The 15,793-nt window shown below is 56.5% G+C and overlaps 1 protein-coding gene across 1 annotated transcript in view; it reads left to right on the top strand.

The window, feature by feature from the left end:
- The window catches only part of FAM83F (family with sequence similarity 83 member F), a gene marked incomplete at both ends in the record, with an annotated part of 29,133 nt that extends 21,219 nt beyond the window's left edge, over positions 1-7,914 (top strand). Inside the window, 3 exons of the mRNA XM_081249562.1 lie at positions 160-281; positions 1,109-1,791; positions 7,865-7,914. Of these exons, the coding sequence (XP_081105688.1) occupies positions 160-281; positions 1,109-1,791; positions 7,865-7,914 (855 nt within the window). The remainder of the gene's footprint in view (positions 1-159; positions 282-1,108; positions 1,792-7,864) is intronic.
- Positions 7,915-15,793: the final 7,879 nt, after the last annotated feature.

Here is a 15,793-nt window from a genome sequence, read left to right as displayed (position 1 = left end):
TCCGAGCCCAAAGCCAGATTTGCTGACTTCCTCAGGCCGTAGGAAGCAGAGTCAGGATCCCGTGGACAAGAGGATTCATCCTCCACCCACGCAGAGACTCAGCTTAGAGCCTCTAGGCCCCCAGCCTGAGTGACAGTGCCCTTCTCCTCTTCTCAACAGAACATCCGTGTCCGCTCTGTGACAGGTGTTGGCTTTTACATGCCCATGGGGAAGATCAAGGGGACCCTGTCATCCAAGTTCCTAATGGTAGATGGTGACAAAGTAGCCACTGGATCCTACAGGTGAGTTGGGCCAGGTCAGAGAAGGGCCTAGGAGGCCTTTGTTCATGGTCAGAAGTGTTCATGTTCAGAAAGATGCTGGACTAGAACCTCCACAATCATGAGTTTAAGAGCTCTTGTCTATTCTGATAGCAAAGAATAGCCTCCTGGCCAGTCCCTTCCCTCAAACTTTCTGGCTAATGGATTATTCAAGAAAGAGGGTCAACTTTTGTTGAGCATTAAGCACTGCCTGCCTTTCATGGTCCACAACAACTGGTTGCCTTTTGAGGCTGGAAGAGGCCCGAGCACATGAAACAATTAATAAATGGCGTCAGTCCTCTTACGTGGTTAAAGTATGGGGTTTTGCAGACACTAAGTGCTCTAAAAATTCAGAGAAGAACTATTAAGGAATGGAATACCATTAACAGCAGTGGCAGCTATAGGTACTACTTATTAAATGTATGTTTGTGCCAGGTACTGAGCGAAACCTTTTATATTTGTTATTGGACTTTGAGCCTCACAACAACTCTGTGACTGTACACCTTACAAGCCCCATTTGACAAGGCACACAGGGCAGAAAGCAGGTTTGAATCCAGGCCTGACTTCTCTTGCCCTTGCCCTGCACCCACTGCCTGCTTTCTGCATTTGAGGCCAAGCCCTGGACCAAGGGAGGATTTGGGTCTGTGGAGGGAGAGCACCCCAGCACGAAGGCAGCAAGGCATCCAGCCTCAGTGGTGGAGCAGGTCGGGCTGGGCAGCGGGATTTGAGATGGGCTCACCGAGGGGCGGCTGGCAGGGCGAGGCTGCAGACCCGGGCACATGTATGTTGCTTTTCTGTCCCTGTGTTCCCAGATTCACCTGGAGTTCCTCCCATGTGGACAGGAACCTTCTCCTCCTCCTGACGGGGCAGAACGTGGAGCCCTTCGACGTGGAGTTCCGGGAGCTGTACGCCATCTCCGAGGAGGTGGACTTGTACCAGCAGCTGGGCCTGGCAGGAGGCGCTGGCAGGCTGGGCCTCAACTACTCCTCCACCGTGGCTCGCAAGCTTATCAACCCCAAGTACACCCTGGTGGCAGGCAGCCGCCACCCACCTGGGGAGATGATGCGCTGGGCTGCCCGGCAGCAGCGGGAGGCCAGCAGCAATGCAGAGGGGCAGGAGGAGGGCAACGAGTCAGCATGGCGCCTGGAGAGTTTTCTGCACGACCTGGTCACGCTGGAGCAGGTGCTGCCCCCCGTGGAGCCCGTTCCCTCGGGAGAGCTGAGTCAGGATGGCAGGGTGGTCTCCCACCTGCGTGTGGACCTGAAGCCCAGACTCCGGGAGGCCCTTGCCCGAAGTGGCAGGGGAGAAGCTGCCAATGGGGAGGCCACCGCGGCCAAGGAGGGCAGGTGCTTCAGCAGTAGGTTCTTCAGCCGGTGGTCCAAGAGGCCCGCAGCGCCCAATAGCACGGCCAGTACCCTCTCCCCCGAGGCCTTGGCCGAAGCGGAGTTTATGATGGGGAAGAGGCCCAACCAGGGCTCCAGTGGCGACGTCTCAGGTGAGCCCCTCCCACCGGGCCCAGGGCTCCTCAGGCCTCTGGCCCTGGTCCAGGAGCACTGCTGATTTTGCCAGAAGGCCGCCTCCTGGCAGGGAGAACACATCAGCTCTGGGCCCTATGGTCCTCAGTTCCCATCCTGCTCTGGCCTTTGCCTGCGTGTGGCCTGGGGCCAGCCACTGCAGGCTGGAGTTTCAGTTTCCTCTTCTCTAAAAGGGGAAAGTGATGCCTGCCTCGCCCAGCTGTTCTGAGGATATGAAGTGCTCAGAACAGTGCTGGGCACGGAGTAGCCTGAGACAAGGCTCTGACTCTAGGGCTTGTTCCAGTAAACCTTGTTCCTTGCTGGATCCGTTGCCGTCAGGATCTGACCTGGTCAAACACGCCGCACCAATGCCCTGGCCCACTTTTCCTTGTTTCTGTTGTAAATAGTTTGACGTGGCTCCTCCCTGTGTTTATTTGATGAGTGGTATTTGCCAGGCTGCTTACTTCTGGCAGAGATTGTACCTGGTGGTGGTATCTTTCTGCCTTTATCCCTGCCTTTATCTCTTTCTCTGGGACAGTCTCCAGAGTGGCCTTTTCTGGTTGGTGGTGACAGCCAGGGCCACTGCTGGCACCTTTTCTCATGTTGGCATTGCTGAGTCAAAGGGGTTTCCATGTTGGGGTTTCTCCCTCCATGGCTGTGGGGCTTTGCAGTGGTGAGGCTGGGCTCCCTGGCTGGCCAGGTAGGTAATGGCAGGGACTTACCTAGGGCAGCCTGAGTGCTTCCAGAATTCCTGTGTTCCTCAAGGCCCCAGCTTTGACCTGACATTGGCTGGAGTGCAAGTCTTCCCAAACACTGATGCCCCAGCCCTGCTAGAGAGCCTGACACACTCAGTCTGTGCCTCTCAAAGTTAGGACAGGCTTGGAGTCTCTGAGAATTTGGGCACAGCAGCAGTGCCAGGGCTATAGCTGCATTTGGCCAGGAAGCATTTACTGAGCGCCTCTGTGTGCCGGGTCCTTCACTAGGTGCTCTCTCTCTCACTTGGCCCTCACAGGGACCACGGAGGTGGCAGATGGAAGCTCAGAGAGGTGAATTAAGTGGTCCCAGGGCACAGTAAGTGGTAGTGGGGCCGGGACGCAAACCGAGGCTAGGGCCCGTGTCCTGTCAGGGAGGGGTAGCTGGGCCCGTCCCATTCCCCCTGGGCTCCCTGGCTCCCCCAGCACCGGATGCTTCTGCTGCCCTGCACCTCTTGTTTGGAAGAAGGGTTGCCATGGTGAACACCTGGCAGGGAAGAGAGGGGGAGGGGCGAGCCCAACCACAAAAGGAGCTCTTTCCCACGTCCTGACTGCAAGTGAAGTAGAAGCTTTCTCTTCCTTCAGCCCCTCACCCTGAGGTGCTGTTTCCATAGAAACAAAAGGCCATTGTCTTATCCCTTACTGCTTCCTTTAGTGAGTCTCAGCATCAGATTCCCCTGCTTGGATGACTTGAACAGATCACTGACACTTCTGCTGCTCCCTGAGTGTTTGCATGGGGTGCCAGGAGCCAGCCAAACAGCCAGGGACAGTGCCCTGTACCAGCTCGTCTCCTGAGTGCCTGGCACCCAGAGAGACAGAGTCAGAGACAGAGAGAGAAGGGCAAGTGCAAGAGTGCAGCAGCACGCACGAGGGATGGCCCTCAAGATCACCCTATTCCTGCTCCGTCATTAGGAAACGCACAGAGTGGCCTCGTCCAGCACAGCCTCTGTGTACCTGGATGGGCATCCAGCCCTGAGGGCCTGGAATTCAAGTCCCTTAAGAGACCTTTCCTCTCCCTGCTGCTTTCTTCCCTCGAAGGCAGGGCAAGAAGCAGAGACTCCCCTCCCCAAAGGCCCTTTTTGTGGCCTCCAGCCTCCCAAATATTTGACTGGTTTAGTGCCTCCTCTCAGGCAGCAGAAGCTTATCAGCAGGACTCTGTGTGCCAGAGGGTCAGGTTCCTGGCAGCATGGGGGTCCCCAAGGTTGGAACCAGCAATCCTAGTACACTGGGAATTGTCATCTGGGAGGAAATCACTTTAGCTCTTCCCTTAGGGCCCCATCCAGGGAAAGGATCCCTGTCCTACAGTGAAGGTTCAGAGCATCATCAGAACAGCCATCGGATGGATCTCAGCTCCCAGTTCCTTGCTCCCCACACCTTGGACACATCTTTTCACCTCCCCAGGGCTGTTTCCTGGTTGAGAAGAGGAGGGGTTGATCCAGGGAGGGTTCAAGAGGTCCCTTTGAGCTCTGATTCTGACTGTCCTTTCTGTCCCTGCTGCCCTCTTGTCAAGGGAGAACCCAGGCCGATGACAGGGTGGGTAAAAGAAAAATAGGAAAGCTAAGAGCTGACAGCCTGTACAATTACTTGATAAGAAGTATATAGTTGTCAAACAGCATGCAAATTTTTGCAAACCCAAGTGTGGCCCTTGGGAGAACCTTCAGAAATCCCTTCCTTTGGGTCTGGCAGTCCAGCAGGGGGGCGGCCAGGTAGTTTGAAGGCTCACAGCTCCCCCTACTGGTGGAAGCCAAGCACCCTCTCCTGGTTTTTCTCTCAGCTGAGTCCTCACTCCTGCAATTGGCGCCTTTCCTGAGCCGGCCACCTGTGCCCAGCCAGGAGCTCGGGACTCTGGGGCACAGATCCAAACTCAGGGACCAGCAGTCACTGGAGAGCCTTGTCAAAAGAGTGAGGAGTCTGTCCCGCTCGGCTGGGCTCAGGAATCTGCATTTTAAACGAGCGCCCCGAGCGTTTTCCCAGGTAGGGGTCCTCAGAGCAGCAGATTAGGTGACAAGGCTCTGCCCTCGGGGGCTGCCAGTTTGGGGGAGGGGGTTCCAGGTGATGTCCTGAAACCCCTCCTGGTCCCTCTGGGGAAATCCCTGGGACAAGGCCAACACTCCCGTGCACGGTAAGAGGAGGAAGAAAGGCACAGACTTTGGCTGAGCCCCTGGCATGAGCTGGGTAGACACGGTGCTAAATGCTCTCACCCAGAACCCACAGCCACCCTGCCTGATGACGTTGTTTCAAGACGAGACCCCAGAGGTGCAGAGAGGCAAGGCCCTGTGCCCACGGTCATGAGTGAGAAAAGGGCAGTGAGCTCTGCTGCCTCCCAGGGGCTGCCGGAGCGTTATGGCCATCTCTGGAAGGTTAGGGTTGACACCAGCTGCCTACGTCTTTAAAGGCTGTTTGGAAGGGCCAGAGGCCTGAGTACATGAATGACTCCACACCCCACCCCGGTACAGAGGAAGAGGAGAGTGCCTCTGGGTCACCACCTTCTGAGCGCCCCTGAGCCCACGCTTCTGTTCCCAGAGTTCTCTGCGGTGATTGCAGCCACGGTTGCCTTGCCAGAACTCTCCCAGGTTCCCCTGAGTGGTGCGTGGATGGGCCACCCTGGCTGGCAGTGTGGTCTGGCTCCCAGTGCTGTGCTCGCTGGCTCCTGGATTTGGGAACTTCGGATTTGCCTGTGTCATCCCTGGGGTGGAGGTCTCAGATCTCTCTTCTGCAAGTCTGGGCCCTTGCCTGGGATGGAAGGCTGGGGAGGTGCTGCTGGGGTTCAGAGCTCCATAAGGGACCTGTGGGCCTCCAGTTCCAGGGTAAGCCTATTCAACAGCTGTCTTGCCAAGATGGAGTTCCAAAACTCAGTGTTGCCCCTGAGGTCACACCCCAGCTGATGTTCTCAGGCCGTGCTCTGCTTGCATAAACATGAGCACTGTTACCAGCCAAGGTCTCGGTCACATGGCACAGATGAGGGGAGCTGAGGGGGCATCCTTCGAGGAGCTGATCCCACTGGGCTCCAGAGAAGAGGCAGGCACCCTTAGTCTCATTGGCAGATGTCAAAATCCCCTGCCCTGCTGGTCTCTTGGGCCTGGCCAGGGCTTCCGTCACCATCTAGGTGAGTGAGGGCACGTACGTCACCCAGTCACTGCCCACTGATGCCACTGCAGTTGCTCTTGCTATGAGATTGGTATGAACCCTTACGTAGCTTGCTGCTGCCTGATCGTTCATTGTTTTCAACAAATGTCTGTCTGTGCAGTGTCTGCTTTGTGCCAGGCACTGTCCTAAGTTCCTGGTGTAGCAGTGGACAAAGTGAGCTTGCCCCTGCTCTTGTGTACTGGGAGGGGGACAGGGAGGGTGAGGACCTTCTCCTGAAGAGTGATCAGGGAAGGCCTCTCTGGCAAGGGGGCATCTGAGCAGAGGCTTGAATGATGGGAAGCAGAGAACCATGTGGACATCCAGGAGAAGAATCTTCCAGAAAACGGAAGTGTGAGGTCCTGAAGCCTGTAGGGAGGTAGAGCTCACTGTCCTTGTCATGGCCGTCTATACCACTGTCCCCTCTCTTGCCTGCCGAGCCGGACCGGCCAGGTCCTGACCATCGGACCAGGTCCTGATGCTCCAGGCCTTCCTTCAGGCCGCCTCTCCTCCACTTCCCGCCCCTATGTCCAGTCTCACTTCTTCCTTTGAAGTTTGACTTTCTCTCATGAGCCTCCTTTGGGCCGCCCGTGCCACATACACTTTGTAAAAAGTAGAAATGTGGGGCTGTTGATACATTCTCCTCCACTCATCTGAGCAGGTGTGATTGGCCACAGTGTCTGCTGCAGGCGGCAGCGGGCTCCGGTATGTGCGCCGCGGGATAGGTGGGCTCGAGGGCTTAGTCCTCAGCCCGGCCTCCCGTCAGAGGCACGGAGGTGAATTCTGAGCGAGAGGTCCGTGTCCAGGCTCGCATCCAGCCTCGGAGAGTGGGTGGGAGTGTGGGGAGCTGGCCACAAACCTGCTCTGCCCCGGCTGCCCCCAGCCCACGCGGCCACTCCTCCCTGGCCTCAGGAGCCCAGAGGACTTTTCTCACCTGCCTCCAAAATTCTGCTGCCTCTGGGGAGAAACTCGGCATCTGCTCAGTAGGCCAAGCAAGTACAGCAAGCCGCTGAGGACAGGAAGTGGGGATGGACGTGTCGTGCGGCAGCCAGGGGACTGCGGCACAGGAAGGGCAGCGGAGGCAGCCTCAGCACCCGAGGAGACAGGAGGCTGACCCACCTCCGGGCCCTTGGAGCCACAGGGAGGTGGGCATCATCGTCTGGCTCCCCTCCCACCTCCTCGACGCTCTAGCTGCTCTCGGAATGGCCTCCAGGGAGGCTCAGCTGGTCCCGCAGCAAGTCCCGAGGCCTGGGTCCCGCTGGCCAGGCAGGGAAAGGCCCTACTCAGGCCTGTTCAGCATCTCTCTTGCTAATGGCCCAGGAGAGGAGGCCGACACCACCTCCATGAAATTCACAGCTGAGGTGATATGGGAAGGTGGTGTGAGTGCCAGGAGATGACCCTGGCCCTGGTGGTGTGGAGAGGAACCGGCAGGAAAGAGGTCAGCAGCTGCCCAGGAGACGGCGGCCAGCGCCCCAGGAGGACTCCCCGCAGCAGGCACACAGCCGGCCTCTGCTTGGGGTGTAAAGGCAGGGGACACGGATGGAAGGGGCCTGGGAAGAGAAGAGCTGTGCCTCTCCACCCCTTTCCTCTCTGTGAAGGGTGTGCCCCGCACCCCTAAGCCTGGGGTCCGTGCCACCATGCCTGGCTCCCTCCCGGTCAGCCTACCGGCCCCTCCTGAGGCACCGCTTTGCCCCTTCCACGTCAGCGGCCTGAATGGTGGGAAGAGCTGAGATGGGGCTCGGCAGAGCGGGTACTGGCGCAGGCGCTGCCTGGCTCTGGGGGCTACTGGCCCCCCTGCCCCCCACTGTCAGGTCGGGCTGAGGATGCCCCCTTGCGGCAGGGCCATGCTGAGGGTCACTGACAGTGACTGCGGTCGCGCTTGTGAGCTGTGACGCAGCATAGGGTATTAGCAACTGGTGAATCGCACCGCTGAGGTCAGAAGATGGCAGATCCCTGATGCCCCAATCAGTGGTGGTCTTGCTGAGGCCGTCAGGACAGGGAGAATCTTTCCTTTTGCTCTTCTGAGGACCTACTGACCTGGTTTCAGCAGCTTGGGAGGGAGACAGTGACCCCAGCACCCAAATTTGCGGTGTGGGCGGTGCATAGTAGAGAGGCTGGAGGCTAGCCCAGGGAGCATTTTACCTACATCCTCCCTCACCTGTGTCCCTTGTCTCTGCAGGTAAAACAAGTTCCAGTCCTGCCAAGGCCAGCAATTGTGTGATTTTGTGAGCTGCGGGCCAGCTGTTGGCAGGACCTGTGGATGCCCCCATCCTGTCCTGTGGAGACACAGGTCAAACCCTGCACCAATTTGCACATCGGACACCTACTGGCCTCCTGCCCCTGCAGCCTCCATCCTGGCCTCAGGGACCCTGTATCCCAGGTGTGAGGGTCTGCAGCATCTCAAGACAATCACACGCCTCCACAAGACTGTCGTGGCCGGGCAGGGGATCACCCTTTGTTTACATGAAGTGGAAGCTTGACTAGTGTCCGGTCTCCCTTATGCCCAGCCCCCTCCCTCCACTGGGCCAGCCTTGCCCTGCAGGCTCCCAGATGGGGTGAGTCCATGTCTTTATACCTTAATGTGATGGGGTCTCCGGGGCAGCCCCAGACCCCTGGCTTCTCCTTCCCTGGGCTTCCTGGTGCTGCTGGTCCCCCAAGAGGTTTGGTGGAACAGAAGGGACGAGGACAGGGCTCTGAGCCCGGGATCCAGTCTTGCTTGAGCTTCTGAACTCAAGGTGGAAGATGCAGCGAGGACGGCTGGGGGCTGGCTGCTGTGGCCTTCCTGGCCTGTCCCTCAGACTCCTGCAGTGGACTCTGAATGGAATGAGGGCAGAATTTGACCCTGCCATTTTGAGAGCCCTTGTGCTGAAGTCTCCTTTCCCTCCCCCAGCACCATCCTGGCAGGCTCTGCCCTGAGTGGTCCAGGCCTCCTTGGCTATTGCCTGCTGCAAGCCCATCTGGCAGTTCTGCTAGTGCCTTTACCTGAGGCAGCTCCCTCCCGTTTTTTTGCCTTGATTTACAGCCCAAAGTAGGGAGAGAGCGAGCCTGGCTGATGTTCTGATGGTGCTGGAGGCTGGGCCCTGTGTCACCAGGAGCGTTTGCCCTCCTCCCACCTCAGAGATGGCCCTCAGTCCCTTCACCAGCCAGGACTTATGTGCCTTCTCTAGTTATATGTCAGCCAAAGACCAGCCTTGGCCTCCTGCTGAAGTCAGACTGTATTGAGGAGCCTCAGCCTCCCTGGCTTCTTAGGGACCTGGCCTAATTGCCATGATGCCAGGCCAGGAAGGCCAGCTGAAAATCGCACACCACCCCCTCGTCATGCATGTGACTGAGAGGACCTGCGGAGAGAGATCTTGAATGGACAACAGAGAAACTGCCAAACCGCAGGCTCTGTGGCTGGCCTTGCTTCCGGCCGGGTGCTGGAGGCCTGGAGAGCCGGGCACTGCAGCGCCTGAGAAAGCACCACGCTCAGCCTCTCTCAGCCTCCTACTTCTGAGCCAAACTTTCATCCTCACATCTTTCCTTCTGCAAAACCCTGGGGCACCAGCAGCACCTTGGCGAGGGGCCCCGGTGCCTGCTAGCACCTGACGGGAGAGGGAGCAAGGGGACCAGCGAGCACCCCGAGAGGAGCCTGGCCTCCCCGGTGGGTGGTGGGAGGGGCAGGGGAAGGAAGGGTGAACCTGGTTCTTGGGGGGTGAGGGACCCTGACCCACCTCTGTGAGCACCTGTGAGGATTAAACCCTTGCTGGGAGGTGCTTCCTTATGCACCAAGGCCTGGCGATGTGGTCCTGCTTGTTCTGGAGGGGAAGGGAGAGGGAGGTGGAAAACGAGGGGCAGGGGTTACACCTCAGCTTGAAGTGTTTGGGTGGAGAGCACTCTTGGTGAGCAGAGTGAACACCTCTGGGGCACGGGGCCGGGGGAGGCCAGAGGCGGGGACAAGCTCCTAAGCGATTGTGCCTCCCCTGCGAGAGAAGCAGGCCCACGGAATCCCTTTCCCATCTCCTGACCCAGAGCAAGCCCGGTTCCTCCCCTGCCTTCACATGCAGGAGGCTCTGGACTGGAAGTTCCAAGTCGCTGCAGCCTTGAGCCTGGCTGGCTGTCCTGCCCCGGCTTCTCCCTGCACCAGCGTGGGGTCATTCTCACTCTCTTCAGAGAAACCAAGCAGGATGGGAGACCATGTGTTAAAAAGGAAGCAACACAGTGTCACGGGAAGAGTGCCGGCCTTTGAGGTGGGACACCTCTCCCCTTCCTTACAGAGGTTTCGGCGAGATGGTCTCTGACCCCCTCCAGCTCTAAGGTGCTCGGGAAGAGACGAGAGTCCAAAGGTGGCTGAGGATCCTGAAGACCGAAAATGCAGCTTGTCTGCCTAAACTCCAGCCCCTCCGTTCTGCCTTTCGGCTTCTCACTTTTAAGTGCGTCTGCCCTCTGTTCCAGCACTTTGCACATGCTTTGTGAAATAGTCTCTCTGTCGTCAAATCTCAAGGGGACACCTGGCCTTTCCAGTTGGATGGCAAGTTCAAGGATGGATCATGCCCTTGGTCCCTCTGCAGCAGCTTCCGTAAGGCTGGTAACATCAGAAGGGCTCCAGGAGGAACAGGTACGGGGCCTGGCTTCTCTGGCCCCATCTCACCCCACTGCCAAGCTGCCCACTTTCTGAGTACGGCCTCTGTAGGTTGAGTGCCAACAAATGGCACAGCTCCTTGAGGGCCGACCTCAGATGAGCAGAGGCACTTGGGAGCTGAGACCCCAGGGCTGCTGCCACCCTAGACCTCGCCCCGTAGGAGCCGGAAGCCCAGGATCCCTGCACGGAGCTGGGAGGCTTTCCCTTGACATTAGCAAAACTTCCCAGTCTCATTGCCAGCAGTCCTTGGGGTACGGTTAGCCCTAGCCCTGATCCTTCAGGGGTGCTTCTGAGACTGCCTCTGCCAACAGCACTACCCCGTCCGTGCCTGTTTGGACCCTAATAGAAAGGCTGGACCACAAAGGCAGCCTTGAGATATGGAGGAAACGGGCCCGGGGGGAGGGGAGGGGTTACGGGGGAGACTTTTTTTTTTTTTTTTGCTATGACGCTTTCCTCTTTTTAATTTATTGAACACCTACTATATGCTAGTCACCGTGCTAGATGCCTTCCTCAGTCACCTGCAGGTTTCAAACTAAGAAACGCTCAGGAAAAGGCCCTTTACAAAGTTAACAAAAAGTTCTGTGTATTTGGAGGTTGAGCCTCACAAAGTTGTATGATGAGCAGCTTGGGTCTTACCACCCCCGTTTTTCAGATGAGGAGGTGCACTGTTCTCCCCAAATCCCACAGCACATAAAGTGCAGGTCTAGCCTGCCCCTCCAACTCAGGGTTTCCTGCCTTCAACGCCAGTGACGCTTCGGACACAAAATTCTCTGTGGGAGGAGAGGCTGTCTTACACGTGGTAGAATGTTTAGCAGCGCCTCCGGCCTCTACCTACCAACTACCGGTAGCACCCCTTCAGATGAGACCGCCAAAAATGTCTCCAGGCATTGACAAGTGTCCCTGCGGGTTGAGATCGAGATCCCTGGGGTTGAATCGCCCCAGTTGAGAAAGAGCTCTTTACATGGAGCCCTGAAGGGCCACGGGCTCCTCCCTGAGCTGCTTTCTGTGCTTACATCCTGCAAAACAGTTCTCTTTGACAGATCTTTTTGGCCCAGAGAGGCTGGCTGACTTGCCAAAGATTTTGCTTTCTGTGACTGACACAATAGCATCTTCCATCTTTGTGCTGGTTACCTTGCTTAGCTCTTGCCTGCCTTGGACCTGCGGAACAGGTATGTTTATGTGCACACATCTGTCTTACTCCACCCAGAGCCCTGCCACGTTCCCTCCCAATCTGTTCCGTTCCTTCGGTCTCAGTTAAAGTCCTACACAGAGAGTACCCTTGGACATACCCATGTATGCCCAGCAGTGTCCCCACCTCAAAAGGCAGCCAGGGCCGACAGTAGGGAGACTTCCACGCTCCTCAACGCAGGCCAGGTGGGGATCGCTACTTGGGGTACCACAACCACGTTCCGTTCTGACAAAGCCCCTTTAGCAGCTATTGAGCCCTGCCATGCACTGTGCATATAGTTTATCACCTGGCTGTCCACCACCCTCATTCCTCCCTGCCTGGAGGACCCAGCGGCTGTCGCTGTGATTGTCTGCACTGCTGTTCCAGTGGCAGGAGGTCTGGTGCAGAGCAGGCACCTCGGGCTCAGCAAGCTGAGCCGGACCAAGGTTGAGAGGATTTGCACCTTGGGAAAGGTTGAGAGGTGGCAGGTGCAGATGTGAGGGTGTTCTCAGGGCGAGTCATCGTTGGATCAGCCAGAAGGCTTTGAAAAGCTAGGCAGGCCTGAACTTCTCACCATTCCTCTGCGAAGCTTCTGCCTGACCAGCTCTGAACCGAGGAAGGCCCTGCTGCTGACAGCTTAGGCTGCTGCCTCCACGACAGGTACCCATTCTGTGCCTGGAGACCAGGACACTGTCTTTCCGCCTCACTATCGTATCCACAGTATCTGCTTAATAACGATTCGTTAAATGATTGAACACTTGACAACCGTGTGATACAGAGAATAAGGCTAATCAATGTGGATGGTGTCAGAGGCTCTGCAATTGATCATGACCCTTTCACTTTTGTTCCTGACTCCTGAAATTGTACATGGAAGCCAAACAGGATTTCATTTCTTAAGGACTTTGAAGTCCTTCCTTATCAAATCCTTTCCTCCAGGAAGGCTTCTCCTTTCAGCACATGTCCTCAGCAGACAGTCTTCATTTCCCAGTCACCCGGGTCTCCAGGCCTCTCTGGCTGTTCACGGATGACCCTGTCTGCATGCTTCTTTTAAAGGCCAGCACGAAAGCAGGTGAGGAGGAGATGGGCCTTGAGGTGAGGAAACCTGTCCAAAGTCGCTCAGCAAGTCATGAGAAGGGCTAGAACCTGGTTATCCGGACCCTCTAGGGTCACTGCATCATGTGGCCTCTCCAAGTGACAGCCAGCTGGAGACAAGTTTGCATCAGAAAAGTGGCTAGAAGTGAGGCACTGTCTGCAGCCACTAGAAAGCAGCTCTAGGAATAGATGTCCATGTCACAGGGACCAACTAGGACCTGCCACGGAAGCCAGCAAGTGCGTGGGGAGCCTGGAAGAGGAAGGGAGGAAAGGGCAAGACAGGCAGTATGCCTGCAGAGGCTATGGTCCTCTTTGCACAAGCAAGGGAAAAGCACATCCCATCCTGTGCTGAGCCAAGAACCGTGCCTGGTGACCCTTATTTCCTGAGTGCGGCTTGGACACCCTGGCTGGTCTCCTGGAAGGCGTTGGAAGTTGGGCGATTGAACAAGGAGAGGCACTGCAGGTATTGACTGTGCACTAGGCCTGGGGATGAACGGTGAGGCAGGCCGTCTGGGATTTAGGGCAGCGGCGGGGGGGTGGGGGCAGGGAGGCAGGCATCCTGCTTGCTGTGATCTTAGCTGAGGCTTGTGGCAGCAAGAGGACAGTGCAGACGGGCAGGCTCGGGTTGGATTTCCCACTCCGCCACATGTTAGCTAAATGACCCTGCACGCTGCTCCACATCCATCCAAGTAAAATGGGGATAATCCTGGTACACCCTCAAGAGGCCCCGGGGAGTAAAGCACTCAGCACAGTGGCTGATGTAGAAGAGGAGCTCTGTAAAGGCTGAAGCCTCCGTTGTGTTATATGGGGGGTTATCACTTCCCTCTTGGGACATTCTCTCCTGGATTCTCTCCCCTGCTCCCTCCCGGGAAAATTGACACTTTCATGTCCAGTACTTGGCACACCGGCCTAAATGCTCATCCACCTGGAAGAAGTTTCAAGGCCCTGGTTTTGAAAGAAAGATGGAGAAATTTTCCAGAGATGCCACTCGTGAGTCCTCAGCTCAGCAGGGTCTGAGTTACGCCGGTGCCCTCTCACCCCCGCGGCCCCTCCTCAGCTCTGTAGGTTTGTTATCAGGGGGCCTGGAAGAGGGCCACCTCCTTATCTGGTTGTGCAAAAGTCCCCAACTTTTCTTGACGGATAGTTTTGGGTAACAATAAACAATTTTTGTTTGTTTGGAGACTCCTTCGTATAAAATACAAATTAAACCCAAACCAAACAAATAGCACATCAGAAAAGCCTGCCGACCCGCGCCAAGGCACCGGGCTTCCGAGCCAGTCCTGAACCCCGTGCGGCTCCAGACCCTCCTCAGCTTTCTTCCAGCCCTTTCCTAGCACTCGCCGGCGGCGACGACAGCCGGCATCTCCCCGGATGGACCGGGAGGAGCCCCAGGACCGGCGCGGGTCGGGGCGCAGAGCCCGACGCTGCGGGTCCCCGCGGAGCGCGGGGCTGAGAGCACGCGGGGCGATGCTGACACCTGGCGGCCGCTCGCAGCGCCTTGCTTTCCTCCTCAGAGTAGAGAAAGAAGGCAGGGGCCGGGGCTCGGCAAACTTTCTGTAAATGACCACATAGTAAATGTTCTAGGCTTTGGGGACATGCGGGGTCTGTCACGACCGCTGCTGCTGCTGCAGCGCTAAAGCCCACCAGTACGATGCGAGTGAGTGGGCGTGGCTGTTCCAATGAAATTTGGGGGACGCTGAAATTTGAATTTCGTCTCATTTTCGTGTGTCACAAAATATTACTCATCTTTTAATTTTACCACCCATTCAAAAAATGTAAAAATCATTCTTGCTCAAGAGCTGTGCAAAAACAGGCAGTGGCTGGATTTGGCCTGCAAGGCCGCTGGACCCCTGGCCCCGGGCCACTTTCCTCCAGGCTCCCAGCGCTAACCCCCAACTGTCACACCTGGGACCCTTCCCTACTTTGCCACTGTCCTGCCAAGAGGACTCCCCCAGTACCCCACCCCCAACCAGACTGCTGCCGCTGAGCCCTCTTCCTAACAAATTCTGGAGTTGTTAGTTTTCACCCATGCCTATGAACAACCCCCATGGCCGGGCGAGATTTAGAGGGAAGGAGATGTGGGTCTACAGGGTACCAAGAGAATTTAGAGGGAAGGAGATGTGGGTCTGGCTTCTCTGCTCCAGAAGTCCCTGAGAGGAAAAGGGGCTTGAACTGAGCTTTGAAGGGAGTGTAGACCTCGGTACAGGGGACAGAGAAAGGGGCCTCCGAGGGCCGGCAAACTCACTGAGGAAGCAATGGGCATGGGCCCGCTGAGAGGCCACCAGGAAGTCCTCCTGAGGGGACCCCGGGGAGGAAACCATCCTTCATGGTATGAATCTCACAAGTACTCCAACCAACAGGTGTACTTTTTCTCAGCCCTACCAATTAAAAAATGCAACCTTGGACAATTACTTAACCTCCCTCTGCCCTAGTGTCCTCATCTGTATCTACCTCATGAGATTGTTATGAGGACTGAGTAAGTCAATACCTATATAACTACAGCAGTGCCTGGCACTAGGGCCAGCTTCATGGGCATGCAACTTGCGGGCTCCCATGGGACCTGCACCCAGAAGGCGAAGGGTCCCACATTTGGTTTAATGCTCTGCTGTTGCTGTCTTGAAATTCTTAATAATTTTGGAACGAGGAGCCCCATGCTTTCATTTTGCGCCGCCAGGCCTGCCTGGCAGAGCACGTGCTTACAAACTTGAGGTTTTATTATTATCTTAGAGTCTAGAATAACAAATCGGATTCAGTACACTTATTTTAGAAATGAGGAAACTGAAGCTCAGACAGTTTATGTGACTTGCACACGATCACACAGCAAGTGGCCTGCAGAATGAAGGCTGGGGACAGAGAAATGAAAATCACGATCTCAGAGGTGAAGGCAGGACAACGACCCGGCTCTCCACCCCCACTCCCCACCCCCCACCCCCCACCCCGACAGCCCCGGAAGGCAACATAAGGAGAGGAGAGAGAGAGACTCCTTAGAAGGAGCTTAGAGAAAGAGGGGATATGAAAAAGAGCATGAACAGTTGTAGAGGTAGGAGGGGAGCTGGCTATTTTGAGGAACCGAGAGAAGATTTTCAGAGTAAAACATAGTGGTGAAGCCATGGAAACAAGGACTAAGAAAGTCTCTTGGATGTTGGCCACAAAGAGGTCATAGGTGAGCTCAGAGAAATGAGTTTCAGTAGAGAGTTAGGGCTGGAAGCCAGGATACGGAACAGCAG

The sequence above is a fragment of the Mesoplodon bidens genome, assembly GCF_964165515.1.
Source record: "Mesoplodon bidens genome assembly, chromosome: 11".
In the NCBI taxonomy this organism is placed as follows: domain Eukaryota; kingdom Metazoa; phylum Chordata; class Mammalia; order Artiodactyla; family Ziphiidae; genus Mesoplodon; species Mesoplodon bidens.
Note: the sequence above shows the minus strand (reverse complement) of the source record. Positions and strands in the feature narration are given on the sequence as shown.